The 27,851-nt window shown below is 39.1% G+C and overlaps 1 protein-coding gene across 4 annotated transcripts in view; it reads right to left on the reverse strand.

Moving 5' to 3' along the window:
* The window catches only part of SFSWAP (splicing factor SWAP), a 40,103-nt gene extending 13,480 nt beyond the window's left edge, over positions 1-26,623 (reverse strand). The window contains exons 1-13 of one of the 4 annotated variants that reach the window (XM_056504299.1): positions 23,948-26,623; positions 21,453-21,622; positions 20,794-20,931; positions 19,324-19,409; positions 16,383-16,608; positions 15,805-15,920; positions 14,820-14,955; positions 12,762-12,999; positions 11,749-11,880; positions 11,283-11,376; positions 8,890-9,067; positions 6,841-7,074; positions 5,141-5,331 (exon numbers count right to left, since the gene is read on the reverse strand). In XM_056504299.1, the coding sequence (XP_056360274.1) occupies positions 5,141-5,331; positions 6,841-7,074; positions 8,890-9,067; positions 11,283-11,376; positions 11,749-11,880; positions 12,762-12,999; positions 14,820-14,955; positions 15,805-15,920; positions 16,383-16,608; positions 19,324-19,409; positions 20,794-20,931; positions 21,453-21,622; positions 23,948-24,201 (2,193 nt within the window). In that variant the 5' untranslated portion in view covers positions 24,202-26,623. Of the gene's footprint in view, positions 1-5,140; positions 5,332-6,840; positions 7,075-8,889; positions 9,068-11,282; positions 11,377-11,748; positions 11,881-12,761; positions 13,000-14,819; positions 14,956-15,804; positions 15,921-16,382; positions 16,609-19,323; positions 19,410-20,793; positions 20,932-21,452 lie in introns of all 4 variants that reach the window. The other 3 variants (XM_056504302.1, XM_056504300.1, XM_056504301.1) reach the window with 3 other exon arrangements.
* Positions 26,624-27,851: the final 1,228 nt, after the last annotated feature.

A 27,851-nucleotide genomic window follows, 5' to 3' on the forward strand; every position in this document is an offset into this window, starting at 1 on the left:
TCCCTGGCAGAGTTCTTCAGCATTTTATTTGCGTGACTAAAGCAAATCTGACTAAAGGAATGCCAAAACATGATTCAACAACTCTTGTTTAGCAGGAATGGATTAGGAAAGAGCTCTGTAAATAGAGAGAATTTATAGCCATATGAGAACAGAAATGAGTACTTCAGATCCTTTGCATATTTGCAGTATTCATAAGCCCAGAGTACATTAGTTATTCTGGGGTTACACTACTTAATCAATACACAAAGTCAAAATTAGAAATGCACCAGACCATGCTTATTGGAACAGAACAACATACTAGCACTGTGGCTCAAACAAAATCAACTGGCAAAGGATATTATCAATAATATTAGAAAGAGCTTATATTTCCTTTACAGCAACTGGAATCCTGTGTTAGATCAAAACTGCCAACAGGAAGAATGTCAGAACTGTAAAAAATTAATCAACAATTCTTTTACTTCACTAAAATCCAAAACCACTCCAGATTCTTTTCTACCACTGTATTTTTTGACTCCAGGGTCCCCAAAGCTTATGGTGTGTGTATTCCCTGACTGAGCAACTGTCTACCAGCAATGGAAGCGAATTATTTGTGTATTGATCCCTCTGTGGAACAAAGCAAGCAGTTACTTCTATTTAAAAGTTTGTCAGGCCTAGTATTCATAAACCAGCCCAAAATATTAATTTCAAGAGATAAAAGTATTTCATCTAGAGTAAGCTCCTACAGAATTTGTCCTATAGGAACTCAAAGATTCAACAGTTTCATCAGGGTTACTCTGCTGCACTAAAAAGTAGCTGCAGTACACTGTCCATGGTATGATCTTCAAAAACAGGCCAAATTTGGACAGAACCAATGCTTAGAAATTAGTGGCTGTGAATCTGTTTGCTGTGTGGATCAATATGCCTATTTTGAGAGCCTTGAAGAACTAAAAATCAAAACATAAACATTCTTACCCCTTCACCTATCTCAATTAAAATGGTAGTTCTGATATTTGCCTTTCCCCCCATTATATAATTACCAAAGTATTTATCCTATAAGGAATTACAGCTCTTATGTAGTTTTTGATAGTAGGGTTATTCCAATAAAAAAAAGTTCCAAATGCCAGCAAGTTATCCACCCCCTAAATGCCACATTAGGATGTGACATTTATGTTTTTCCTTTATCTTGCTTTTTCAAAAGGACAGATAAATTTACAAGCAAAACCAATGCCCCTCCCATGCTAACCAGAAGATGTAGATACCTATAGCCTGAAAAAAATAAAAAAAGAAGCGAATGGCTCCAAAATATTCTAAAGATTTTTTAAAAAAATACTTATGGGATGGTTTTTATTAGACAATTACATTTTGCTCAAAAATTAACAAAATGCACAAACATAAAATGATGTTATACATTATTATTCCAAAGAGGCATGCAGGAGTATCTACAGCCCATTGCTAAAAAGGCAGAATAAACTACAGCAGTGTGAAAGACATACCCTATCCTACAGCTGTTGATAACCCTGTTATGCTTGACAAAACTAGAAGAGCATCTCATTTTTAAAACATGGCACACTTCTATTTCACTTGTAAATAAGACTGCTTTCCACAAGAAAAAAAATAATTGTTACATTCAGGACAAAAGTAAGGACAATACATCTAAAGAAACAAATGATAAAACAGTGCTTCAAAACATGGTAAGATGAAAGAGCCAAAGCAAGGAAAGTTTTGCTTTGTGCCTCAGAATCTTTCTATTCAGAGGCATAACAGCAGATGACATTTTGGACAAGCCATTAAAACAGCATCACTTTCAAATCATGTGCTTGTCTGGTTTTGCAGCATAATGACAGTGGATTTCTCTTCTATTTAAACCAGGTACTAAGGTTTATACAGGTAACAGTTTGGGTATAACCAACTGGCTTTTACATCAAAGCACTGTGACTACTAAACCATTTCTGACATAGAGTAAAATATGACATTTGCAAAATAATCCATGCCAAGTCTCACTACCAAGATATATAATCTTATTTCTTAAAATTTGAATTAATTTTAATAATTTTGGAATGAGATTTATATTTCAGATCATGAAGCACCTTACTTAATTTGTTCTAAAGTAAAAAAGGCAGTTTAGTGAAGCACTCCATATAGCCTGGTGTATTCCAGGCCAGCATGGAAGAATTGCAGTTGTTAAAACCACAAGCTGTTTGCTTTGTTCCAGGACAAGGAACTCACATTCATTGCAGAAGGAGGGCAACCTCTCAGTGGCTCTGACAGATGTGCCAAGGAGTCTCTACAAAGTCTATGGGTACCATGAGTCTATACGAATTCTATAGTAACCACAACAAGGGAAACACCATCCAGCTCCTGCTTGTCCATGTCCTGAACAAGGGCACAGACCTCACTGGCCCAGCACTGCTGGAAGCTCATGGGTTTTGGAAATGGAGATAAGCTCCATGCTTTCCAAGTACTGGTTTGAGGAAATGTGCAGAACTGTGCTGTTCTAATGCATGCAAGAGTGGTAAGGAGCCATTTATGAAAAGTTGTGCTGCTTCGCTGCTCAAGCCTTTTCAGCCTTTTGCTTCTCTTGCTTGATTTCACTTTACAGAAAAACAGGAAGCTATATAAAATAAATAATCCAGCTATGGAAAAGACAGAACTGAAGCCAAACCAGCTCAGAAGTGCTCTGTTCTGTGGTACTGACTGTGGTACTAACTGTCCTGCAGTTAGCAGAATCGATTTCACTCAGAGGTAATGTACACTCAATATCAGTGATCTTTTCAAGAAATACAAGGCATCAGGAAAATCTGACACAGGTCACAAAAGCTTTGTGCATTTAATGTATTTCTGCACATTGTGGTTAACAGGTTTTCAGCACAAAGTGTATGCTGTACATACACACAAGCAGTATTACAGTCTTTTATACACTTATTAGTCTGGGGCAATGTAATGGAGATTATGCATCTCCCATAGATATTCTCATAGATACAACTCAGTCATTACTCCATTTTTGAGACTAATTTTAAGCTACAAAAATCATGCCACTACATTAACTCTGACCAGTGTATATGAGTTTTTGTATATGAGTTTCCTGTACTCTTCATTGGATGCTCCTACCCCCAAAACAAGAAATGAAACACATTTAGTCATGTTTTTGGTGGACACAAATAATTAATAATTTTCTTTGCTTTCCGATTAATTAGTTTTCTGATTTAATTGCGCCAACTAGTTCCACTGACCAAACCACAAAACTAATTTTATGTATCTTTCTCTCTAAACTTTTTAACATTCTTTTTATTACAGCCACTGTAGTTAATTCCTGTTAGTTTTGCAACAGTGTTTTTAAATGCATCTTTAGTGTGAAACATGACTGAAAGCCTGAAACACTATTGAAAAAGCTCAAAAAAATCAAACCAGTGCTACATATTTATTTACAAGCTTATTTTGACATCATAATGCAGCACACTGGGTTCTCAGAACAGAGGTTAACAAATCTGCAATATGATTTCACTCATCTTTCTCCAATGCAATTTCTTGACTCAAATGGGCTGTTACAAATAGGCAAAACAGGCAAGGAGAGTAAAAGGCAGATTATTTAGAATGAATGGGAATGGATGAATTTTTGAATATGGCAAATGGAAAACAACAGCTTGAAAAACATTAGTGTTCCAAAATAAGCTTTTATCTGCAAAAGTCTATGTGCACGTATCTATATTAGTGTGTCACTAAGCACACCACACTTAGCAGGAATATTACATCCAAAGACATTATGGCATTTTTGACTGTTCATTAAAACAGTACAAGCACTCCCAATACAATAGCCAATTTTATTTTTTAAAAGCAAGGCCACATCAGAAAGCATTTAAATATACATCTTAAATAAACCCTTTAATAATGAAAGCATGTCCAAGCACTTCTATTAGTAAGGAACAGTGAAACTGGTTACTTTAAAATTCTCAAATACACTGGAACTCTTTGTGTAAGAAAAAACTGATGCCTTCTCTGAAACTGTACTTCTGTGGAAGAAGAAGTTTCTAGAAAATCAGTTTACTGAAAAGTGGGATAGGGTGTGGTTTCTTGTTGAGAAGTTCACTAGCAAGTTCAGCTTAGAACTTTAGTAAGCTCAGATATGAGCAAGAACATTCATCTGCTCTTCTGAAAGAGTCAGCTGTCACTGGTTATTTCAGGTTTTTCTCTTAAAGAAAAATATCAAAGGAACCTTAGCTTAGAAATATCTGTGTCCTTGACAAATTCCCTTGAGAAAAAGAGCAGAACTGCAAACGTGGGGAGTTTGGCATTATCAGTGTCTCTCTGCATTCACTCTTCAATATATAACTGAAAAGAGAACTACTGAACTCTTGTGTCAAGGAAAATTTGTTAGCAGTAGCAATGAAAAACCCAAACAGGATCTCTTTTGGGATGCGACCACATTGAACTCACCTATCTGCTACTCTCTGCTGATATGGATCACCTACACTGCAGGCATGTTCCCTTTCAACTGTTTTTTTTTCGAAGTGTTTTAGGGGTAATCCACTATTTATTTGGAAAAATCGAGAACTGGGCAATGAACTACTTGCTAGGAACTGGAATTCTTTCTCAGGGAAAGGAAATAATGGAAAGTCAGGTCATTCTTCCTTGTAGCCAGTCTGTCACAATCAGTATCTTCAATCTTCCATCAGTATCCAGAGATTACATTTTGCTTGACTAGTGCAACCAAGAGTGATTTTACTGTTTTTTTCTGAAACTAATGCAATTGCAAACCCAGGAAATCGAGATTCTACTCTCCAACACAAATTGTATTTGTAATGTACAGCAAAACCATCAATATACACATCAAATAAGAAAGTATCATGGCTCAAGTAAGCCATCCCAACACTCCTGCAAAGTGACTGGTCCAGCACTTGGATCACTAACACAGAGTTAAAACATGGAAGCTCATTTTCCTTTCTGTACCTAACTGACCTAGGAATTGTGAAGCCTACTTCTCAACTAGTTCTTTAATGACAGATGTAAGATAACGGAAAAAGATTAAGAGTGTTTAAAATTCAAATTTCTTCCCATTTAGAAAAGCTTCTGTCTCTTCAGTCAAGTTCATAAACTCTATCAGATACACACTCTAGAGGTAAGTTTTCTGCCAGCTTTATGGGAAAGAAATTTATTTCTTGCTTACCTCACTACTGAAGGAATTCTCTTCAATTTTCTCAGTTTCTGCCTCTGCCAGAGGGTTTTTCAGGGTCTGCAAGAACAAGGCAGCTTTCCTTTTGCGTTCTGCTTGTAGCTGCTTCTCCTTTGATTCTTTGGAGGCCTGTGCAAGCTTTTCCCTTGCTGCAGCTGCTAATCTATCCTCTAGTTTCTGCTTTGCTAAGAAAGACAATTAAACATTAAGTTTAGGGTGAGTCATGCTTGGGGAACTCAGGCTCCCTGAAAACAAACACCCCTCTCCATCACAAGCAAGCAAACAGCCCCTCCCAGCCATTCTCAAGCCTTTCCAATAGAGCCATTCAATGACACCATAAGGACAGCAGCTTGAAATGAAGACATTCCAAGCATCTTAATTCATAGATATGTCATTTGCTTACTGGAAAGCAGCAGCAGGTGGAGTAAAAACTTCTAACTTAAAATGACAAGAAAATCCAATCCTTATTACTTTAGGATACTTGTCCTTTTCTATTTATAAAAGCTGCCTAAAGAAAGTAGCTGGGTAAATCCAGAAACTTTTTCTTTTAAGTCTTAAAGTGATACAAACTCTCCAATTTGCTCTTTCCACTGATCTGATCTTCACAGTTTTCAGCCCTATTTAAATATATGTTTATATGTTTACAGAAAGAGCTGCTACAGAAATTTTCAGAAACTGTTTCATTATTGTTACAACCAGCAGATTTTGTGTGTGATTACATGTTGTATGTGATTACATGAAGAGAATAAGCCAATTGATTCAACTATACACCAAATAGCTACTTTGTGTAATGTTTTTCAGCTTAAATTTTATTTTTGTGTTCTGTATATGTACGAAAAAACTGGATTTTTTTGTTCAGTTCCATAGGTTTTTCAACACACAGCTTTTTCTAAGTGTGTTTTACACTTAATTTTTATTATTACACAAAATACTTCGTATTTGGTTTTGATATGTACCATCACAGCATACTTTGTGCTACTGCAGTTAAGAAGCAAAAAACCACCGTTTTGAAAATGAAAAACTAAATTCCTGTGGCATACTCATAGTTGGGAGAAATACTGAGTTTTTAAGCTGGTAAATACTGACAGAACATCCACTTTAATAAGCACATTCTGCTGCGTAACAGCCTTGGGGAGGAATGGGTGATACTGGATTCTTCTAGAACATAATTTCATTCAAATTCACTCAGCATGCCCTTCTGCCCTTATACACATTAACACAGCAATAGGCAAAACCCATACCAAGATTTAATGGCATTGCTTTGTAAGAGCAACAAAACATCAACAAGACAATATGAGTCTATATGGGAGTGCAATATAAATGAAAAATAGCTTGAAGTAATTCACTGTTGGATGAAGAAAATGACAAACTGGTATGCCTTTGCTGGGCTTTGTTAATGCAATCTGGGAACAAAGTCAGTGCTTTACTAGGCAGTTGTAATGGAAAACCAAAATAAAATTCAGAAAGATCAGGCATTAGGACAAAGCATTCAACCACATCAGTGTGTTCCAAGTTTGATTTTCTCTGAAGATTTCATTCTTAAAAATAAGGAGGAAACTGTGGGAAAAGAATTCTGATTCTTGTTAACATGACACAGAAAGTAATCAAAACACCGAAAATGTCACACAGGGCAGTTTTGAAGTGTGTGTGAACGACTCTATCCTTCATTTTGTTTACAGGGCCACATGGAATACCTTGTTTAGCTTCCAACTCCTCCTGTGTAAGTTGAGGCTTTTTCTCTTCAGGAGCAGTACAAGGAGTAATAATTGCTGGAGTATGGTTTGACACACTGTTAGCATTCTCTTGGCCTTCCTTTCCCTCCTCTTCCTCCTCATCACTGTCATCATCTAATTTAACACGGTTTTTCTCCAAAGGAAGAAGGTCGTTTTCTTTGGCCTTGATTGCAAAGCTTATTGGAGCAAAGGACGCTGTGAATGAATGGGTAAGATTTCACACATCATCAGACTACAGTCCAAGGCACCTTCAATTTCCTGACCTCACCCATTACTCCTGCAGACTACACCACAAAAAAAGAAACTTGTATCATCCTACTCTGCTAATTATTTTGATGAAAAGTTCAACCTAATCCTTTTTTCTTTCTTTCTGTGTTCTATTTTAAACAAACATTGGAAACTTCATTTGCTGTGTAAAGATCTCAAAAAAACCACAGCATTAATCTCCAACCCATTTACCAAAATGAGACTTTGAATAAAAAAAGAACGGAAGAATGGAATTTCTCACTACCTAAGTACCTCGTGGTACACTTACCTTCTTCAGGATGCCTTTTGCATGTATGTGCTATGAGATTGCAATTAGGGAAATTTAAGTACAGTATTAAATTACATACAAAGGTTTATAAAAGATAAACTTTGATTGTGGTAATCCTGGGGTAACGATATATGCTCACAAACAAAGAACTCCGTAATTCCGAGAGAAGAGGTAACAGTGATTTCCAACGTTTTCATGGGATAGAACAAATCCTAAAATGGGATTTTATTTCCTCAGAGATAGAAGAAAAATCTAGTATTGATGTTATGTGTGTCTTGGAGGCAAGTACTGTATTTAGGTTATAATAAAGTGGGACTTGTACCATATTAAAGGAAATGAAAATAAGTTTATAGGAATCAGAGTGCCATGAAATGATTCATTGGTTATATTCCATTATGAAAATTTGAGCAGATTACTACTATTAAAGTACAGGTTCCAGTTTGCACTTAATAATAGCAAAACAGAAGCAATATATATTTCTTGGCGTACATTGCATCTCTTAATAAGGCATCTTTGAAGGCAGGGAAGATTGCCCCTTTCCCAGGGAAGCCACTCAGGCTGCCCAGAAAAAAAACTGCGGAGTCTGGACAGACAGACAGCCACAGCAAAGAGCCCAGTGTTTGTTGGTTGTGGAGGAAATGGGATAGCAGCAAAGAAGCAGAAAGAGAGAATTCAAAGAACCACAGGGAGTAGATAAACTTATTAGTAATTAAGCCACTAAGGTGGCATGAAGGAAGTTTCCATCCATGGAAGCCCAGTTAAAGAGTGCTTTTTCTGTTTTGTCTTGGCTTTTTTTCAGTAGCTTTCAGTTCTAGTTAAAAGACATTTTTAGGTTTTACTGAAAATAAGAAATCGTAACGTATCTTTTCCTGACAGTAATTTCTAATAAATCAGCTCCCGGATATAAACAATAATTTCTCCAATTCAGGACACTAATAGTGTGGTAGCTGGCTTTGAGTGGCTTCCAGAGAGATCTTTCCATTCTGTCCCTCTGCTGCTCTGAGTGCAAGAGTAAAAACATTTCACTGAGACATGAAAGGGGTCTTTTCTTGTAGCACGACTCATGTCCAACACAGGAAGAATGAGCAACAAGCCTAGAGTATTTCCTCCACATGTATCCTTTCAAATAAGGCCACTGCTTTTCTTGAATGAAAGACTGCTTTCTTGCACAAAGCTTGTAACTGTCAAGTTGAAAATTACAAAAATAAGATTTTACTGGCATCACTGATGAAAGCCTTCAACTTTGCACAAAACTGAAGTAAAACAATTTATTGTGTCAGACCATAAATACCTGATAGTCTGCTAAGAAAGAAATATGAAAGCAATCAAATTACTTATTGCTGACATTTTTGATATCTTCAGTGAAAATATACTTTTTGCATGATTGAATTATTTTCTCTACTTTCCCCTGCCTTTTTTTTCTTTATGCGTATGTTATCAAATATTTTCATGCTAAATAAATCATGTTACCATACCTTTCACCAGTTTACCATCACTGACAGCTTTAGGAGGAGGAGCATCCTTTTTAGTTCCTGGAACTCCCGTAGCACTTGGCTCAGATGCATTTTCAGGTGCATGTTGATCTCCAAATTGAGCCTCACTGGGTGGAACATTGGCAGTGTCTGCTGGAACATCGTCAGAGGAAGATACTCCCTTTTCAAAAGGAATGAGCAGAATTACTAACAGGATACTTACGAAATCATTAATGCAATGTCTGTGGAGCTGCAATTTTGTCAGCCATTTGAAAAATCACATTATCAGCTAATCACACAAACAGCTAATTTTATATCACTCAGCACTCACAACCATAATTCTGCCTCATGTAAACCCACAGGCCATAAAACCTAAAGAGCTACAGTAAGAACACGTTATTTTACAACAAAGAAAATGTTCTTCAGCTGATACGCTTTTGCCAAAAATCTGTTTTAAAATTATATTTTTAAAATTAGACCCTAAAAGCATGTACATTTTTGTATATTTATTTGGGTCTTGATTTCTAGGGTCCCAAACCAAAACCATAAAGGCAATTCCTAGGGAGAGGCTGAAAGGTTATGACACTTTTTCCTCATGCACAACAGCATGCAAATTCTTCGCAGAATCAGATTTCACAGGAATCAACACAGGTTAATGTTTGATTTGTTCCAACATTCTACTGAAGAACACTGGGCCTAGCAATGTTTTTTGATACAACAGATGTGCTGAGATTTTCAAGGAAATAAAGAATTACTGGTTTTACCATGACATGACTGAATCATTCAGCATGATCTTTGAACTCACGGCAAGAATTTTCAAGAAGGATATTACAGGACATTCAAAGTACTGACATACGGACTCGTGTGATAACATGAAGTGATTTAACACAGTCAACTGTGTGTTTGGTTGCTCCGGCTGCTGCTAAGCATACGTGACATTAAAACTGAGGCACTGAGAATATCTTCCCTGCAGCCATTCCCTGACCAACAAAACTGATTTCTGAAAGTCTTCAAAGGGGAAAAGCACAATGAAATCAAGCACTTCATCCTGCATTTACTGAAGTCAGTAGTACGGTTTCTTATTAATTTTAATGGTCAAAAGGAAAAGCATCAGTTGCTTTAGTTGCCTACACATATATTACTAGAGCATAAAGATAATATCAAAATCATTATTTTAAAAAATTGAAGAGAATGGCATTATCTACAAAGCCATGCAGTACAAAAATAGGCGTTGCTACACTTGACCTCAAGGGACTTCAACCGGTTTCAATTGCTTTTTAGCTGAACTCATATGAACATTTAAAATGAATCCTTTATTATTATGCCCCAGTTAGTGTGCAATTTCCCCCCAACTACATGTTAACAAGTCCTTATTAATTATGTAAGTACTACAAATGCAACCCACTGGTTTGCAAATAAGACATTCTAGAACGGTCAGCATTGTGGCACAGGACAACTTTGGTTGTAATTTATCAGCTGAGTAAGATCATATTTACCACAGTTTATCTTTAAAAATAATGCTTTCAAAACATTTTTTCACTATTAAAACAAAACATCAGACACAAGTGTTCCAAACAGCAACCATTATTGAATTTCTTCATTTTCCACAAAGCAATTCCGAGGAGTTTACCCACAGGCCTACCTTCTTCAGTTTAAGGCTCCCCAATCTAAGCCTTGAGATGACAAATGACATAGGGCCTAAAAAAAAAATAGCTCTTTCCCATGAAAAGTTAACATCAGATAATGTAGTTCTGATATTATTTGCAATTTTCTTTTCAGTAAGAGAACAATCTAATTAGCTAACATGAGAATAGTAAAAAACATGGATGCCAAGTCTGGCTATCACCTTCTAACAACACGGACTAAAAGAAGCAAAGCAAGTAGGAAACTGCTGTGAGATTCTGAAGCTCCAGTATTGTTGCAGTCATGACTGGACTCTAACAAAACCTCCCTCAGAAAAAAGCACGTCAGAAAGCTCCTGCAGCCTCTGTGCTACTGCTGTACAAAGAACAGCAAGGCATACAGGAAGGCATGGGTGTTAAAAGCCATAGCTAACCCTTCTGACAGCAGAACACAAATCACAATCCTACAAAGCTCTAAACCTACACAAAAGCAGATTCCCTCGCACAGAAAGCCAGAAGATTTTCGGGTTGTCATCTTATATTACAGCCACAGTGGAGTGGCTTATAGTAAAAAGCAAGAATTAAATATCACACCATCTCAGAGATCCTTAGTTTAAGGCTGTACAAAACTAAAAAAAGCATTCACATCCTTTGCTGATCAATTTCTCCCTAATTCAGCATTCCATTTTTAAAATGTCTCACAGTAAAACAAGTGAAAAGTTTTTATCACATTTAGTGCATTTTTAATAGCAGTATATACAAACATACATGTACCTGGCAGTTGTCACCACTCTCTTTTTGAAGGAAGAACTGTTTTTTAAATTCATAATAAGCATTATACTGGTGCCATGGTTGCAGGAATTCAAACCTGTTAAAAGAAAACTGAATATGTGAAGATGCACATGAACACAGCTAATGCTAACAATCCCTTATCTAGTCTTGTCTAGCAAATGGAATGTTACTTGATGTTTGGAAGCACTCTTACTTAAGCCTAAACTTCAGAGGATACACATTCAGAGCATGCTTTCTAGAGACATTTTTGACAGGTTGGTTGTTTTGATAATTTGAGCCATAATGCTTTCCTATCGCCGTTAAGTAGGTCCCTAAACTTCAATTAAACAAACACACAAACAAAAAATAGTACTTCTCTTCTCAAAACCTGCATGTCCTGTAATTTAGTATCTTTAAAAATTAAAATCTCAACTTTCGAAATAGCAGTTTAAATAACATTTTCTCTTACCTGAGATCATTCTTGGCACGAACACTAGTTTCAAATTTTACCCCATTCCTAGCAACGTACTCAGCTAGCTTGTCAATGACAGGTTGGATATCTGGAGGTGGAGGTATAATGGCAACCACTGGAGCAATTGTGCTGAAAACATCAAGAGGAAATGAGTTTTGAAATAGAACATAAAAATCTTTCAGACTCTTGCTTTAACACAAACAAACAAACAAAAACAAACAAACAAACAAAACCAGACAGAAACAGACAAAAACCAAAACTAAACAAAAACCAAACTGAAACCCCAAAACAAACAGATAAACAAAAAAACCAGCCAGGTTTGTCCTGTGTTCACCATGCACTTCAAATAGCTTGATTCAACACTAGAACCCTTACTGAACACTCCCCATTGAAGTGCAGGAACAAGACTCCGCCAGCCCACATGCACACCTGGCTCAGGTACCTGGTCAGTGCTGAGGTGGAGCTCAGCCCAGCCCACATGCACACCTGGCTCAGGTACCTGGTCAGTGCTGGGGTGGAGCTCAGCCCAGCCCACATGCACACCTGGCTCAGGTACCTGGTCAGTGCTGAGGTGGAGCTCAGCCCAGCCCACATGCACACCTGGCTCAGGTACCTGGTCAGTGCTGAGGTGGAGCTCAGCCCAGCCCACATGCACACCTGGCTCAGGTACCTGGTCAGTGCTGGGGTGGAGCTCAGCCCAGCCCCCAGCCCAGCCCACACGCACACCTGGCTCAGGTACCTGGTCAGTGCTGGGGTGGAGCTCAGCCCAGCCCCCAGCCCAGCTCAGATGCACACCTGGCTCAGGTACCTGGCTGGTGCTGGGGTGGAGCTCAGCCCAGCCCCCAGCCCAGCCCAGATGCACACCTGGCTCAGGTACCTGGCTGGTGCTGGGGTGGAGCTCAGCCCAGCCCCCAGCCCAGCCCACATGCACACCTGGCTCAGGTACCTGGTCAGTGCTGGTGTGGAGCTCAGCCCAGCCCCCAGCCCACACGCACACCTGGCTCAGGTACCTGTTTGGTGCTGGGGTGGAGCCCAGCCCGGCGGCGCTGTCGGCCGGGTCCGGGGGAGGCGGGGGCGTGGTGCCAGGAGGGGGCGGAGCCGCTGCCACGCCCGCAGAGCTGGACACGGTCACCCCCGCGGGCAGAGCGCTGTAGTAGGCAGCAACGTCGATGCCCGGAGGGGGAGGCGCCAGGCAGTAGGTTCCATCGGGGAGCATGTAGTAGCTGTAATACATGGCTGCCACGGTTGCTGCAGAAAGACGGTTAAGAACAAACAAACTCCTAATTAGAAGAAAACAATCCAATGCAATACATCATTATATCAATACAAACACATTGAGAATCCAGAGTCATATAACACACTAGGAAATGGCATCTCACTTCTTGTGTAAAAAAACCCAAACAAACCCAAAGCAATAAAGGAAAGGCTCATATTAACAGATTTAGGATGAGTAAGAAATATGTAGATTAAGGGAAAGAATGCAAATGTACTGAAGGTCATAGGTGTGAATAATGAACTGAACTTGAGCAGACATATTTAAAAAGGAGCTAATATGAAACCACACTTCCTAATCTAATTCACCTCTGGTAATTAAACTTCGTTAAAACTTTGTTTTCATTAGGAAAGATATATATTCAAAATTAACATTATTAGCAAAATTAGCATTTGTTAATTAGCATTAACAAATTAAACCACTAGAATCACTATATATATATTAAACCCCTATATTATTATATATAGATACATACCTACTTACTTAAACCTCAAAAAGTAGACAGATTTTGCAAATGAACAACAACATAATGAACCATGCATTTGAACATGCTTTCCACACTAAAGGCTTCTCTAATTCTAAATATTTCTTGAGCGTGCAAAGGCCTATTATGTCTTTGTATCCTTCTTCAAGGACAGTATTTTATAATGTTCCAATTAGCTTAACAGATTTACAAGAAGTATTCACCATATAAATATAAGTGTTTTCTGCAGAAAAATTATGGATAAACAGAAAATATTAATGTAAAATATTTCAAATTAATTACAGTAAGAGTTTGCATTTCTGGAAGCAAGGTTTAATCAATGCATTAAATTACAATGAATTATTATCTTAAAAGTTTCATAAACATTCCCATGTGGCAGAATTTATTTTCTTCAAAGAATAAGCTGTCTGTAACAAGCCATGAGAGGAGTTGCAAACTGACCTTGCTTTGGTACTAAATTATAATCTCAGGTTCGAGCCTGACACAAAAGTAATCAGAAAACTTACTAGCTCTATTCTGTGGAGATACTTATTCTGATTTTAGTCTTTCTTGAAATAACCAGTAACTTTCAATTTCTTCATAGAATCAGTTTTATCAAGATTCCCTTATGGTACAGTTTTAAATACAAATTACTTCCATGCATATTTCAGCCCACATATTACACTGACAACACCTGTAATCATCTGGGGATTCTGAACCTATAATGCATAAAAATCAACTCAGATTATTATGGTGATAATTGATCTGCAGCAACATTACTGAAAAACCAAGAATTCAATCAGCACCACCTTGAAGTGACATTAATCATCACTTACAAATGTATAATAATATGAAACCCTACTGTTGCAAAGGGTTCAGTACAAATTTTCTTATATCTCAGTAGTGTTACAAGGTCAGTCCCATAAACGAAAGGGTAAGGTGCATTTCTATATTTAAGGAACCAAGGACCTTCAGAATTCTGAAAGCTGAAAAGAATTAAGAGGCACATAAACTCATTTAAGCTTGATTTTACCTTTTTGAGCATCAGAATTTACAAAACCCGCAGAAACAAAATAATATAAGAATAACGGTATTGTGGTAAACTTACAGACTGGAGACTTGGCCTCCTGCCTGTCTACCCCCTCCACCCTATTCCTGGTTTTCCTAAGCAGCAATTTAACAGATACTCAGGACAGACCTTCAAAGACTCAGGAGATTACAAAAGAATAAATACACAGGATGAAACATGAAGCCAGCATATTCTCTACCCACCAGCATCCACACACAATCCATCAGAACACACCACCAGCTGCCTCCTCACAAAGCACTTACAATCAGAGGAATATTCTGCTTGTGATGTCTGCACAGCTGCCCCGTCTGTTGACTGTGGTGTAGAGGAATTATTATCTGATTGTGCTTTGCGCACCAGTGCTGCAAGGGGGTGATCAGGGTCTACTACCTTCAAAGGCTGGAAATATTTTGAAGATAGAAAAAAAAAATTAAAATTGGAAGTATGTATTTAAAGAACAATAGCATCAAAATACGTAGGAAAGCAAATTTATCTATGTTAATAGACATCAATAATTCTGTGCAAGCACTGAAGTTACTGTTTTTGTAGTCTCACATCAGAATCTATATATCTGAAAATTAGTGAAAAGACAAAAAACCACTTTCACGTAAACAGAAATGAATGACAAAAAAAAAGTGGTTACTACTGTTAACTTTATTAATGACTGCCATGGCTGGGATAAGACACAGAACCTGCCTCATCTAAATACCAGACAGCACCACAGCCATTTCCCTGAAAACCTCAAATACGCACAACCGTCTGTCTCTCCCTTCATTCCATCACTGCCCAGTCTAGGAAAATAAAACAACTAGCACACCTAGCAAAATTTACATTTAATGAGCAGTAAATTCTGGTGAAATATTATTTGCTGAAACTGTTATTTCATGTCAACATTTCATCTACTAAAATTTAAGAATAAAAAAAATTCACTCTCAGCTTATATACCGAAGGCATTAAGTACCTTAATCTCTTTGCTTCAACATAGGTTCTGTAAGATAAATGCTTGAATGCTGCCCTCAGTACCAGAAGGCATAAGAAACAAATATAATTCCTTGACAATTAAAAAATAACAATTTGTGTACTACAGAAAAGGTAACTCAAAAGTTTATCAAAACACATCTAAATTACAGTCTGAAAAGAACCCCAGACCAGTCAATAAAAGACCTCAGCACCTGCATATTAGAATTTTTGTGTCCATGAATCAGGTGTTCTACAAGATAAAAAGGCAATTTTAATAGTGCCAAGTACCTTCATGAGCTCTTCAAGCCTACTGCATTTTTTAGATGCAAAAAGACTTGGGTGAAGATAATTTCCATCATCGTCATCATCATCATCATCATCTTCTTCAGATTTGACTCTTGAGTCTAAATAAAAGCAATGTCTGAATTTTATTTGGGTTTGCTATGATTTTGCTATGGGAGAGAATGATGATACACAATAAGCATTACTTTTTAGGAAAGCATCATTCATATAAATCAGCTTAATCACAAAAGCATAGATTAGCTCCAAGATATTGCTCAACATCAATAAAACTCTGAATGGACAGACCAACCTTCTGTTGGACTTAAGCTATATGACAGTTTCTAAAACTTCCACATCACAGCAGCTCCTGTTCCACTTCCACTTTCATAGCAGCTGAAAGTTTCCACAAACAATTTAAATAAAAAACAAAAACAAAAAAACTCCAATTTAAGCAAAATTTTGAACTGTTGCATCAATCTCAGCTGCAGTGGAATCCCAGAAAGATGTGGCTGTTTTAACACAAAGCCCAGGTCTGTTTCACCGACTCCCATCCTGAGGCCACCATCCACCAAGGAACAACTCACGCTTTTTCTCGTCGGCTTTGCCTTCCGAGGGAGCGGCGTAGCGTCCTTCCTTCATGGCCTTCTGGATGAACTTGTAGTAGGGATTGAGGTAGTGATCAAACCGCAGAAAGTCAAACTGGGAGTTGCGAGCTTGCTTGGCCTTCAGCATGATCTCAAACTGGGCTCCCTGCTTGCACACAAAGTTTGCAGTCCGCTCAATGATCGCGTGCATTTTTGCCGTTGGTGGCTGTGGGAGTTAAATAACATATACTTGTATTTTCATAAGCAGCTTGAACAGTGTGTTAGAACTCCAAAGGGAATCAGAACAAACAGTAGCTCCCTGTCCTTTTTGGCTTTCTTTAGCAACTTAAGTTTCATAATCACTTAAAACTAGTGAAAGCACATCAGCCCTGAAAAATAACCAAAACAGTACCAATCTTCCTCAGCTGCTCATTCAGTTCCTTTTGCAAGAGCTTCTTCTTGTACCAGCACAGCTAATTCTGTATTGGACACCAAAATGAAGGGGGCAAGTGATCCTGGATGACCTTGAGGTTACAATATCTCAAGGTGCTCTGAAGACTCAACATGTATGGTTTCCTTCCCAAAAGCTGTCCTTATTTCTGTTATCTCTGAATGTGTAAATATTCCCTAACTAGAAATTTCTTTCAATTTGCTTGGGATGAACATGTCGCCTCTGAAGACCAACATACAAACTGTAATTCCCATGTCCATTCCCTTGAAGGGTCATTGAACACTTCAGCAAAAAGCAAAAGATAAAATTAATAAAGTTCAGCAGCATCCATGCATTTTCTCTCCAGAAATCCCTCGGGAGCAGTACAAAATCAGGCCCAAGATGTGAAGAGAACAAGAGTACAACTAAAGAACGAATGAACTTCATTATTCACTGCTTTTAATTTCATACTCAGCTGTTTTGTCTTGTGCTCAATACACTATAAAAACACATGATTTGTGTGCCTATAAAGACTGAAGCGTCACATTAATGATTTTGTTTAGATCTGCATTTTTACTGCATAGATATACAGCCATATTGCAAACCTCAAAAAATGTTTCTCAAAAGATTGGAAGCACTGAGACAGTGGTGCTCCACATAGGGAAAAAAGTCTGAATATTATCAAACAGCCCAATTTTAAAAGCTGTTTTCTGCTGATTGGATCCTTTACCAGGACATGTTGGATATGTAAAACCCCAGCAAAGATTATTTTAATGAGAGGCAGTGAGGTTCTTAAACTGATAACATTTTGTGCATTATCAGTTTCACATCATGTATCAAGTTCTTCTATCTCTCCTCACAAGTTACTAAGTGAAAATTTCCTCTAACAGCCACAGACTTCTTAAAAAACCCTGGTGACGAATAATTATCTTTGCCCATAATCAGTTTTAAGCAGTGAAAGACCTCTGGCCTGCTTGTCATAGTACTTCTATTCTAAGTTCCAAAATGGTATTACTGCTGCAATTGGAGCTGCCATACACTGAACTTCCCACAGTTCTGGACGTTTGTTTTTTTGCTGCCTGACTTGTCTTCATCGAATATTTCCACTTTGCATTGATCTGTATTACAGGAAATATAAAATATCTGTCTTTATTGAACTGCACCTCGCAGACTGGGAGTAAAGACTCCATGTTAGCAAGCTGATTCTCAAATTTCTTAAATTTAAACAGAATAAATAGCTTCCATGGCAAAGCTGAACAACTTTAATAGAACAGCAGCAACAAATCAAGGCTTACAAAAAAAACTCTCAAAATTCCTAATCCATGATTAAGTATCCACTGCTTTCAGAGCTGCTGTCTAGACATTTTGATGCTTCTTGGGTTTATTTTTTTTTAAACAAAACCACATACACCTACATTTGCCTTCTGTTCATGTGAATATACTGGAGTTCAACAGCTGACTGAGAAATTACTTCAGTAAGCCCCGCACTGCACCATGCACTGTACATGGGGATTCAGCCTAAATTTCAGAACAAAACTCAAGCCAAGCAATTATCCAAACCAACACTCTTTCACCAGCAGAAACCTTTTGGAAACAGTATCAAAGTGCAAAATAAGAAGCTTTTGTCTGAAAACTCAAGGTACTTCAAATAAAAGCTAAAGAAAAAAAGTTACACAAATACTCTGTGCTCATTGCACTTTCTAACAGAGTGTTCTGAATCTTCACTGGCCATCTTCACTGGTTGAGAATATCAAGTTGGGCCCACATATAAATTAACACTTTCAAGACCACAGTTATAGAAGAAAGAATATAATCTGATTTTCCAGCATCTTTTATGAAACTTGAAATACATTGATAACTGTTATAGTTAGACTGTAGTCAAGCAGGTGTCTATTCAGCTCCCTTCAAGAAAAAAACACAAGTCCAATTAAGTCTACAGAACACTTAGCAAATACTAGCAACATCACATGGAGAAAGAAGCTTCTACATACTAATACTTTCAAGGTATTTCACACTTTGTTAGAAATAAATTACTGTTTTTCACCTTGAATATGCTAGTTTTATATACAGCATTAACATTTGATCAGTTCCTATCCCCTTCAGATTGGGACTCAATTAAAAAGATTCTAGAAAAGAATTCCTGAACAGAAGCAAACTTTTGTTTTAATGGGCCTTTATGTTTGGAATGTTGAACCTAACATCTCAGCATGTATCCTTTCCAAGAAAAACTGACTTTTCCCTGCATTAGCTAAAATAATATCAGAAGTAATACCAAATGCACTTAACATAAGCACAACAATCATTTCACTGTGAAAGAGGAGATTCAAGAGTGTTCATAGAACTCAAGAGCTCAAGGTAGAACATTTGAAATTAAGTTACTATTTTAGAATAACTTAAAATGTACCACAGTAAAGTTAAGGGGAAAAAAAAACCTAATTCAACCACCAAACAGAACATTTTCAACTGCTCAAAATCTGAGAGAACTGTAGGTTGCATTACATGTACACATACCAATTCCACATCAGAAGGTACATTCAGTCCTGGAGGGGCAACAAAAGGTTCTTCATTTTCCTCTGCATTTTCTGCCTGAGCTGTTTCTACAAGAAATAACAGATTAAAGTATTTAGGAAAAAACCGAAGTATACAAATGTTAAAAAAAAAATTGAAATAAAGTATTTCTAAAAGGATGTGTAATCAAGGAATTTATCAAATGCAGCTATATAAACAGCATTTATACTGAAGACATTCAAATATGGTTAAAAAGAATAATTTGTATTACATTTAATGATTTGCTATAGCAGAAATACTCCTCTGAAAATACTTTGCTTTACAGATTTTTATAATAATTGAAGTATCTATTCCATAAGCCTTAAGAGAAATTGTATTCCCCTTCTCCCCAGACAGATTAGATGGCACCAAGTGCAGGAACAGCTGACCACAGGAGCTGTGGAAACAGCAGAACAACCTCATCACGAATGAGATGTTGCAGTGATCACTGAGGACAAACCATGCAAGAAAGGGAATTCACTTGTTTGGTTACCTTCTGGTGGGTTGGTTTTTGTTGTTTGTTTTTTTTTTTTTAAACGAATACAAATAGTTTAACTCCACAAAGATACAGAGAAATGTTAGCAGCAAAGAGAGAAGAGAGAGCAGTAGAGAAAGAATACACTAGTTTTTTTTGGCAGCAGCTTCAGCTAACAGTATTTGGCTATAGAGTCTTAAACAAATGAATTAAATCCCAGAAAAGACAATCAATTCCTTACGTAATGTCTCAGACACAGCAAAAAACACTAAATAAGTTTTTAGCACCTAAAATGATCTTGCATTGCAACACTTAGGGAGAACAACTTAGGGGGAAAAAAGCACATTTCATACCTCAGTAACACACCAAGATGTAGTTAGGCAACCTAAATGTTAACTGAACGATCCCCACTTTAGTAAGACATAGCTCAACAAACATTTGAAACCTTCCTTAAGAATGTATGATAAAAATATTAATTACTGGAATCACAGATGAGAACATGACAACTGAATTCTGTATTTTTTAGGTCACGGAGCAGAGCGCACTATGCTGAAGACAGACTCATTTATAATAATTAAAAAACTTAAAACTGTACATTCTTATTAATCACTATTTTATGCTTACAATGATATTTTCCATCTTGACTGAGAAACACATTGTTAGCAGATAGCCAATGTAAGGAATTACTATTTTTTTCTGAATAAGAATCTGCATGACAGCAGAATTAAATTCCCTGACTACTGCAATACTGACTGTGCCATAGCAGGAAAACATTTATGAGCTCACCAAGAACAATGTCTGCAAAAACTCAGTCACAGAGTCCCACAAAGACTTTGATGAAATGCTTTCAGAACTTTTAATTGCATTTTAATAGCACATATATTTTAAACACTCAACTGCAAGGCAGAGAAATGCTGTGTCCCCCCTCTCAATTAACCCTTGTTATTTTTACCCCTTACCTCTTTGTTTTGCAGGCTGGTGCTCCTCCTCTTCAGTGGGTTCTGAAGGGTCATAATAATCACTGCCATAACGGAATCCCACTGCATTATAGGTACCATCCTCGGCCAAAGCTTCACTGAGTCTTTTATATTCCTCCTCTTGAACAAAAAATGCAATTACCAACATTAGAATGTATTCAGAAGCTGATTTAATAAAAAAGAAGAAGTAATATTTCTTACTTTAGTTTTTAAATAAGTAGTTTTCTCCTGATCATTTTAGCTTTCATTAAAAACTGAACAGAAAAATACAGCGTGTACACACGCTGACCATTTATTTCTTCTTGAAGAGATACAAGCTGTGGATTAAGACATTCTAATGCAATATGTATAAAATCACACAATTTCCTTTAAACAGCACTAAAAATGAAGCAGAATGTGTTTATTTTGGGGGGTCTGAAATTCCAGTCTGCCCTCAGAATCTGGGCAATGTCTGTGTGGATCTACAGTTAAACTATCCTGAGGTCCTCTCACATACGCAAAGACTCCCGCTTTTCGAATCCACTGGATACTGTCAAGATAATATCAGAAAAAAGAGAGTATAAAATTAGGAGTAAATTTAGTTTCATAATAATTTATTTAAACGTGCTTTTTTAATAACCATGTTATTCCTTGAGCAATACCTTGCCTTGCCTCCTCCTCAAGCAAGTCCGTATGCAAGGCTAAATACCTCTCTTCATCACAGAGGGCTTCTATTCTAGCCTCCTCTTCGGACAACTGATAATCTCTGTTCCAGGTAGAATATTCAGCATCATATTCAGAAAGGTCATGCAGGTGACCACGCCCATCATACCTGCAGGATGAAACAGCTGGTCAATGCAAAGAACTTAGGGCTTGGGTTTATGTGACTACTTAAATACTTACCCAATAAAAATGAAAAAAAAAAAAAAACAACTTATATGTTAATGCATACTCCCTTTTAGAAGTTACAATTAATTTCGCTAATCATTTGTCACCAACTATCGAAAATTTGTTTAATAGTCTAAATTCCTCTCAAAGAAACTACTAAATTATTAGAATTAAAGGCAAAGGTATCCTTTAATAGTTTAAGTGGGATCCATTTCCTTAACAGCTCTTACCGTACGTGCTTCAACCAACCAATCAATGTCACTTGCAAAATACGTTTTTCTGGAAAGTCAAATAGCTTACATTCACACAAACCCGAGTACATAAATACCTATCCGTAAGAACCAAACGGTCGAAATTTCCTCGCTTCTTTCTGCTAGTCCCGAACTCTCAGGAGAAATCTTCACCATAGAAACTTGCGTCCATTGGAGGTAAAATCATGGCTAGGCTCGGCCCCTAGCCATTTGGCTGAGGAAATAAGTTCTGGGTTATGTGATAGAGAGACACACATACATAGGAACAGTAACATAAACATGCAATTTAAGGAGGTTCACCGCAAAATCGGCAAAGATCAATGATGTACAGTTCCTTTCTACTAAGAAATCACTCTATTGGCAGGAAAAGCACTGCGTTGGGACAATGTTTATGCATCAGTAAGAGAAACTGATTGGAAAGTAAAGTGACAGTAAACTCGACTCCGCTGAGGTGTCTTCCCACACACAACTCTTGACTTGTGCCAACTTGCTAGACCAAAAACAAAGAAAGTAAATATTCTCATAGCAAAAAGCAAATGAAACATAGGTCTGGTTAATCAAGCTCTGTCCACAGGCAAACTTGAACCCAAGTCTTCTCATAGCAACGAGCTTTTCTCAAAATGGTGAAAATGAAGACTTCCTGCTGCTGGAGATAAAAGGAATCTATGCTTCCGAAGGAGTTCATAAGATTAGCAATTGCAAGCTGCCTTAACTCATAAATGTACATTATCTTTTATTTCAGTATGTGTGTACAGACATGCACATACTTAGTGTTTGCTCCCTACAATTTCTGTAACACCTGTGCATGGGGCTCTGCTGCACAGCACCCCAAAAACGGCCTCTACCTACAAATGAGATTAGTCATGGAAATTATTTGGATTAGAAGTGCGCAACACAACACTTCTATCATTGTGTAAGTGAGAAATGAAACATAGCTACAAATATTTATGGTTGTTTTGTCCTGCCTTTGTATCTATTCCAATTTAACAAATTTATTTCAATGATTACCATCATTAATGGCGTAAGCACCAAAACAGTGCAAGGGCATTTCTTTTTCCTCCAGTCTTATGGAAGGAAATCAAAAGACCTTCCCTTACTGACATTTTTCCACGACAAATACAGCTTTTAAGTCAAAACAAGAAAATCCTGCCAAGCACTAAAGCAGTCATGAAACTCAAGCAACAGATATCTATAGGATGTTATGTGACCCTTTTCAAACCAAAATCCTTCCATGTTTCCCACAGAGGTTTTCAGGGTCAGCCACAACTCTTAAGTTATTCTTTCAGTGCTCCACTTGAACATAATCAGCCTGATCTTTCAGCTTCCTTCTGTCCAACAAAACACTCAGGTAACCCTTTCTGAACGAATTTATTTCCAAATTCCACCCTGCAGTGCTGAAACAATTCAAGAGACCAGAAGGAACATCAAAGCAGATTCTATTACTCTCTCTGGCCATAAACCTGGATCTATGGCACAACAACCAAAAGATGCCAGCCCTGACACAAAATTTCAAGAGCAAGCACCCAAAATCAAATCCATTCTGTCTAATACAGTAAATCATGGCACCAGGAAAAGTAAAGAGTCCAAGAACTGCTTTTGAGGAGTCCCATCAACAGCCTACAGCCAGATTACATAGGAGAAATAGAAAATCCCCATTTCCTTTAAGGTGGATGAACACCTTTGCACTCCCCACACTGCCTCCTTCTCACCTACAGAACATAAAATGTGCCTAATAAGTACTCCCACATAACCAGGCTCCCTTGGAGTCCAAGCGAAATAAGAGGATGTCTGTGGTTTGCACTGAAAAGGAATAGATCATTCCCACTCTCCACCCTGCAGCGTTACCAGAGCACCCTCGGAGCGCCGCGTCGGGAGGAGCCGCCTCAGCCCCGCCACGAAGGTCCCGACGAACCCTCTGTTCAACCCCCGCCCTCACTGCCCACAGCACAAGGGGGGGAACAGAAAGAGGCTATTACAGGAGATCTAGCAGCACAGTCTGGGGGTTGTGTTACACCGACCTATCGATCATGATCTTGGGGTCTCCCATCCAAGGAATAAGGTGTCGCCCCTGCTCCTGGTACTGAGCCTTCTCATCATCCCGAAACAGCTTGCAGGCATAGCCGAACACCAGCAGCTCCACACGGCTACTCCCGCCTCCACCTCCACCTCCTCCGGGGGGCCCAGGCACCGTTCCCCCGCCTGACAACAACATTAGGGGCGGCGGGCCTGCTTCTTCTGCAGTCCGTCGAGACCCTCCGAGCCCTCCGTACATCACCGGAGGGCGCAGCGAGGCGGGGGTGGCTCGCAGGAGCACCGACTGTCCGAGCTGCGAGTCCCCGCACGGCCAGGCCCGCGCTAAAGCCCCCGGCCCCAGAACACCACAGCCGCCATCACCCGAAACAAAATGGCGGCGCTTCCGGTTCCGCTGATGCCGGGACAGGCTGGCTTTTGGCGACAGCAGATTCGAGTCAGAGTCCGGCAGCCCAAGGGCTAAATCCGAATACAACGCGGCTCCGCGCTACCGGCGGGGACACCGCACCTTCGCGGACACCGGCCGAGGCCCGGCGGGGCGGCGGAGCCGCGGGCGCGGCCGTGACGAAAGTGCGGCGGAGCGCGGAGCGGTGTCGCCGGCGCTCTGAGGGGCCTGGGCTGGGGCGGGGAGCAGCCTGTGAGCAGCGTCCTTCTCGGCCAGACGAGCTCCAACAAAACCAACACGTGGAGCCGCGTGTCGCGGTGTCCACCACGCTGCCTTGGAGCCCCCAGGGCAGGCGGAGCTGAGGGGCCTGGAGGCAGGGCGGGGAGGTGCGGCACGAAGCGGGCATCGGCCTCGGCTGCGGCCGGGGAGCTGCAGGGGACGGCCTGGGAGCCAGGGTGGGAATCACAGCGTCAGTTCGGTCGAGAAAAGACCCCTGAGAGGTGGGAATCACAGCATCAGTTCGGACGGGAAAAGACCCCTGAGAGGTGGGAATCACAGCATCAGTTCGGTCGGGAAAAGTCCTCTGAGACCGAGTCCAGGCTATGACCGATCACCACCTTAACCACACCAGGGCACCCAGTGCCACGTCCAGTCTTTCCTTGAAGGCAGAAAGAGAGGACTTGGGGCACTGAGTAAAAATTTTCGAAGAAAGTTTATAAACTAGAGAATTTTTTCTGAAATTATATGATCTGGGCTGAAATTTTCCATTTTGTGTACTTTGGGGTTATTACTTGCATCCCTCTTCAGGAAATATGAAGAGACATGTTGTTTTGCATATTTTGTAAGTAAATTCTGTAAGGAATGTTTTGTTTTTCACAGTGGGAATTATTTAATATCCTTAGATTCTGTGTCCCCATAAATGCTGGCAGAGCTGCTTGAATGTGTGAAAAATGCTTGGTATTATCATACAGAAAGGGCTAAAATATCTAAAATAATGAGGGAAGAAATGCAGGAGCACTGGAAGGGAGGTGGCTAGCTTGTATCAGCATTTAGAAATACCACATACGATGTAAATTTATCAAAGGGCACCAAGTGTACAGGTGGAAACGTACTTAATCACTGTGGAACAATTTATTACCAGCTGGAAGACACTTGGAGTAAAAAAAAAAAAAAAGTAGGAGAAAAACATAAATTGAACAAAACAATAAAAATGTTTTTGATGGGGAGTATAAGAAAGCAATGTGTGCTGATGGATTTGTGACTTCTATAAGTCTTCTGGTAGTGCAAATGATTCACCAGGAAGATAGAACAGCACCAAAAGGGCTCTGTGCAGTAGAGGTGGCAGCCTTGTAAGAGAACTTCAGACCATTTTCCTGGGATATCAGTTGTAATATCTACGAGTGCTAATCATAGCATATGGTATGCTTTTTTACCACACTTAACAATACATCCAGTTGTAATATCTACGAGTAAGAAAAAATACACTGAGCTTACTATAGACTTTAATGTCATTATATGATGGGATGACCATGTTATTTCATTAATTAACTCAATTTGCATGATTTTATTGTTAATTTAAAGGAGTCTGTCTCTCTGCAGAGCTCTGCAAAGTTAACTGTTTGGGTAGGTCCCATACAAACATATGTCCCTATAATTAATTACTTCAGTCTTTGATTTTTTTCCCATTAGATGTAAATTTAAAGACAGAATCTACTGTGTTTTCAAACAAATTAACATTTGTCTAGTGAATGTGTTCATGATTATGCTTCAGTACACATTTGTAGAGTCAAATTTCAGCTTAAAATTTTTAAAACACCAGATAAAAGTTCCCTACTAGGAAGAAGTGGCTTATTAACCAGTCATGGCCTCTTTTGATTTTGAATGAATAGAACTGGATTTCATCCTTAACATGTTATTTTAGTAATGTCCTGTAATTAAATGTTTCTTCATGTTTGAACAATAAAAAAGCCTTTGCTAAAAAGGCAGAACCTCTCTCCTGACAATGAAATGTAAAAAGCTTCTGTTGTTGAAGAACAGTTCCTTTTAAAAGAAATATGTGAAAATTACTCTTCCTTGTCCCTCTGAAAGCCTCCTTTTTCCTGTCAGCTGGCTATGGGAGTGGGGTTATATGCACAAAGCCACAGTACAGAGCTTTTGGGCAGAAGTGGCAGGAATGGGCGATACCCCTGGGTGTTGGGCAGCCCCTCGGAGGGATCTCAGTGGGTCAGAGAAGTGGGCAGAGAGGAACAGTCTGGAATTCTGCTAAGGCAGATGCACAGTCCTGCAGCTGGGGAGGAGCAGCCCCAGGCACCAGCACAGACTGGGATGCCCTGCTGGAGAGCATCTCTGCAGGGCAGGACCCGGGGCTGCTCCTCCCGACGGGATCCTGTGATTCTGTGATGGGGCATTCACAAGTTCCACACTGCAGCTGATGCTCATGCAAATACTGGTGTTCAGCACTTACCACACTGCTGAAAGCATGAGGAGTTTGTCACTGGAAAAGTGGAATAATCAGTAGTTATTATGCAACTACTCTGTCTCGGGATAGCTTTAAATATACGAAATTGAAAGTTTCCCTGAAATTTCCAGCAGTGTCTGCCAGAGGGGTAAATGCTGCCAGGCAGCACCATCCCTGTCGTGATCTGTAAAGATCCAGGCAGGACCTGGTCAGTCAGACACTCCCTGGTTAGTGCTCTTTAATCTCCAATCACAAGATTACCTGCTGCACGGTTGCTGTGAATGCTGCCAGACATCAGTTGGAAACCTGTTGTTTGAGGGAATTAAAGCAAAACAAAACATATTTGCATAATTCCAGTTTGGATCAGGGGTATAGTCTGGAAATGTGCACAGCCAGGATTGCAAGTATAACATGAAATGGGCTGAGCTTTTTGGTTTTTAGTGTATGTAGTTATTAAAAATATTGAAAGAGGTTTCAATTGCAATGAAGTAGTGTTTTCATGGAAAAGAAGTATTGTGTCCTAAATAGTATTTTTGTAAGGATCAGCAGGTGGAAACTGAAGCAACACATATGCCAGTTTAGAAAGATTGAACATACATAACAACTGCTGCAATAAATCTGTATTTCTGCGCCCTGAAATGCCTTTGAGCTAAGCTTAAGTATCTTTTTGGAAGATTAACTTGGGCAAAGTATGTGTTAAGCTTTAGTCAAATGTAAATAATTGCACTAAGTCAAAGAGTGATACCTATCCATTAAGCCATTTGATTAGACCTTCTGGGTAGCTGGCTCGGGGAGGAGCCTCCAAGAGGGCTGGAGAGGTGTCAGGCAGCTGCACAGTTCTGAAAGGAAAGCATGTTTCATACTGGATTTGAGTAAAGTGTGAGTGGGAGCTGTGATGGGCCCCAAGACAATATTGTGTGTGTGGAAGTAACTAATCCATGAGCATTTTGGGGAGGCTGAGCAATGTACCTGTTGCACGCCATGCAGAAAGAGTGTGAGCACAGCTACCAGGCTCATGACCCGCTGTGAAACCATCTTGAAGGTGATG

This window comes from Oenanthe melanoleuca, chromosome 15 (assembly GCF_029582105.1).
Source record: "Oenanthe melanoleuca isolate GR-GAL-2019-014 chromosome 15, OMel1.0, whole genome shotgun sequence".
NCBI lineage: Eukaryota > Metazoa > Chordata > Aves > Passeriformes > Muscicapidae > Oenanthe > Oenanthe melanoleuca.